Genomic DNA, 2770 nt, shown 5'->3' with positions numbered 1-2770 from the left:
GAGGGGGCCCCCGAGGGGGGGGCCCCCAAGGAAGAGTCTGGGGTATTCCCTTTTGTGGCGTTTGCTGAGAAGCAACTCGAAAGTTGTTTTAAAATAAGTTTTGAAATATCTTTGGACTTGAAAAGAGAAAGAGAACTCATCAAGAAACTCGACAGCTTCCTCAAGGGCTTTCGAAAGGCCATGCAGGGTCAGCAGCAGCAGCAGCAGCTGCTGCAGCAGCAGCAGCAGCAGCAGCAGCTTTTGTTGGCTTTTAATTAATTATTTAACTAGGTGGTTAATTTGGTGTTTCGCTGGCTGGCCAGTGGGCGGACTTTTGCTTCCTGCATTTTGGTTTTTGGTAATTTGTGTTAATTCATTTAATTCATTTACTTCATTTAATTAATTAAATATATTTAATTGGTTCAATATATTTAATTGTTTGATTAATTTAATTCTTTTAATTCTTTGATTTCTTTTAATTTCTTTTTTGATTTTGAATTTGGCAATTTGGAGTTTGCGACTTTTCTCAACGTGGGGTGTACATACAGCTGCTGTTGCGCGCGCGAGTGGCCCTGGGGTCATTCCGGGCGTTTTTTGGCTCAAAAAAAGCAGAAAAGGAATCTTAAAATGCGGAAATTAAATTAAATTAATTAAATGAATTTAAAAGGGTCTATTTGGGGTTCATTTGATGGCTTTAAAGCTGAAAACCGAGGGAAGCGCTGCTGCTGCGCTGCAGCGAAAAGGCGCGAAGTTGCAGCTTTTTCGGCCCGAAAGAGACATTCGAAAACCCTTTTTTAGGGTTTACGTTGGCGTTTAAGTTCCCCTTTAATTAATTCATTTATTTATTTAAATCCACCGTTATTTTGTCTTTTAAATTCTCGTTTATTCCAACACTTAAATCTTTTTGAATTTCAGCATTTTGAGGGTTTTTGCAGACGTTTGAACCATTTGAATTTTTTTATTTTTTGAAGAAGTTTAAACCCTCAAACTGATTGAAAAAGAGTTTTATTTCTTCTTGTGAGTTCAGTTACCTTTTATTTCTCCTTTTTAATTCAAATATCTTTTATTTATTCTTTTACATCCAATTTTGTTTTTATTTTTTATTTTCAGATTTAGTCGAATTGCACGGAAGCGCCAACTCCGCCGTCGGAGAGTTCTTTGCCGGCACTCCTTATGAAGCTGCGCTGCTGCCCTTCGCCCACTACTGCGTGAGGGTTTAGGGTTTAGGGTTTAGGGTTTAGGGTTTAGGGTTTAGGGTTTAGGGTTTGCGAGGGTTTGCTGGAGGGGATTTCGCTGCCGTTAGGGTGTAGGGTTTGGTGTTTTAGAGGAGGGCTTTTGGGGTCGTGAGGGTTTAGGTTTTAGGGTTTAGGGTTTAGTAGGGTTTAGGGTTTGCGAGGGTTTCGCAGGAGGGATTTTGCGGGCTTCAGGGTTTAGGGTTTAGGGTTTTGCGAGGGTTCAGTATTGGGGCTTTTGCGGCTTCGGAGGGGCTGAAATAGCCTGACAGCCTCTAGGGTTTAGGGTTTAAATGGCTCTAGGGTGAAGAAGGGTTTAGGGTTTAGGGTTTAGGGTTTAGAGTTAGGGGCTAGGGGCTGATGTAGGCAGCCTATGTGGGAGTTCAAGCCCAGGTTTCATAATTTAGGGTTTAGGGTTTAGGGTTTAGGGTTTAGGGATGAGTGCGTCGTGCGCTTCAGGACTGCTTTAGGAAGACAATGCTAGACTTGGTAAGCTGCAGCAGCAGCAGCAGCAAAATCAGCAGCAGCAGCAGCAGCAAGACCAACGGCAGCAGCAGCGGCAGCGAGGTCACCAGCAGCAGGAGCAGCAGCAGCAAGCCCAGCAGCAGCAGCAAGCCCAACAGCAGCAGCAGCAGCGTGATCAGCAGCAGCAGGAGCAGCAGCAGCATAACCTTAAACCCTAAACCCTAAACCCTAAACCCTAAAGTCCTAGTTTGCTGCTTTGTGTTGAAGGTCCCCAACATCGAAAACGCTTTGTTTGGAGGGGCGGAAATGCTCAGGAGGATCCGGCGTGCAGAGGTAAACCCTAAACCCTAAACCCTAAACCCTAATTTGGCGACTCATTCTTCTTGGAAGGGATAGGGTTTAAGGTTCAAATTTTAGGGTTTAGGGCTTAGGGTTTAGGGTTTGCGTTTCAGATGCTTTTAAACAAGAGAAACGTAGCCGCAAGAGAGGTCGTCCACTACACACAAGTGAGTCCCCCTAGGGTTTAGGGTTTAGGGTTTAGGGTTTAGGGTTTAGGGTTTAGGGTTTGGGCTTGATATGGAGAATTCGGAATCAAAACGCGCAGCAGCAATTCACTCACGTGGAAGAATTGCTGCAGAGAAGGCGGCGGCGTTGAGGGTTTAGGGTTTAGGGTTTGGGGCTTTCAGGGTTTAGGGTTTAGGGTTTAGGGTTTAGGGTTTAGGGTTTAGGGTTTAGGGTTTGTGGATGCAGAAACTGACTGCACTGAAGCAGCAGACGGTGCAGACGCAGAAGGCGAAAGTTCGTATCCTTAGAGTAAGCCCTAAACACTAAACCCTAAACTCTAAACCCCAAACCCTAGACGCCAAACCCTAAGCGCTAAACCCTAAACCCTAATGCTAGGCTTCAGTGGACTACTGATTGTGAGGGTTTAGGGTATAGGGTTTAGGGTTTGGGGTTTGGGGTTTTTGTTTCAGAACGAGCATAAGCTCTCAAAGGCGCTGAACGACTTCTACGAGAAAGAGCAAATAGTGAAGTAGGGTTTAGGGTTTAGGGCTTAGGGTTTAGGGTTTAGGGTTTAGGGTTTATCGATCAGG

The 2770-nt window shown here is 44.7% G+C and overlaps 1 protein-coding gene across 1 annotated transcript; it reads left to right on the top strand.

Annotated features, from left to right (window-relative positions):
• Nucleotides 1–180: 180 nt before the first annotated feature.
• Nucleotides 181–2713, top strand: ETH_00020200 (uncharacterized protein; the record flags this gene model as incomplete). Its single annotated transcript, XM_013374168.1, has 7 exons — nucleotides 181–187; nucleotides 1090–1187; nucleotides 1671–1700; nucleotides 1944–2009; nucleotides 2129–2182; nucleotides 2427–2489; nucleotides 2651–2713. The coding sequence occupies 7 exons, from the start codon at nucleotides 181–183 to the stop codon at nucleotides 2711–2713; spliced, it is 381 nt and encodes a 126-aa protein (XP_013229622.1).
• Nucleotides 2714–2770: the final 57 nt, after the last annotated feature.

This window comes from Eimeria tenella, genomic scaffold (genome assembly GCF_000499545.2).
Source record: "Eimeria tenella Houghton genomic scaffold, Eth_scaff199, whole genome shotgun sequence".
NCBI classification, from domain to species: domain Eukaryota; phylum Apicomplexa; class Conoidasida; order Eucoccidiorida; family Eimeriidae; genus Eimeria; species Eimeria tenella.
The sequence above is the reverse complement of the archived record's forward strand: the minus strand, read 5'-3'. Positions and strand labels throughout refer to the sequence as shown.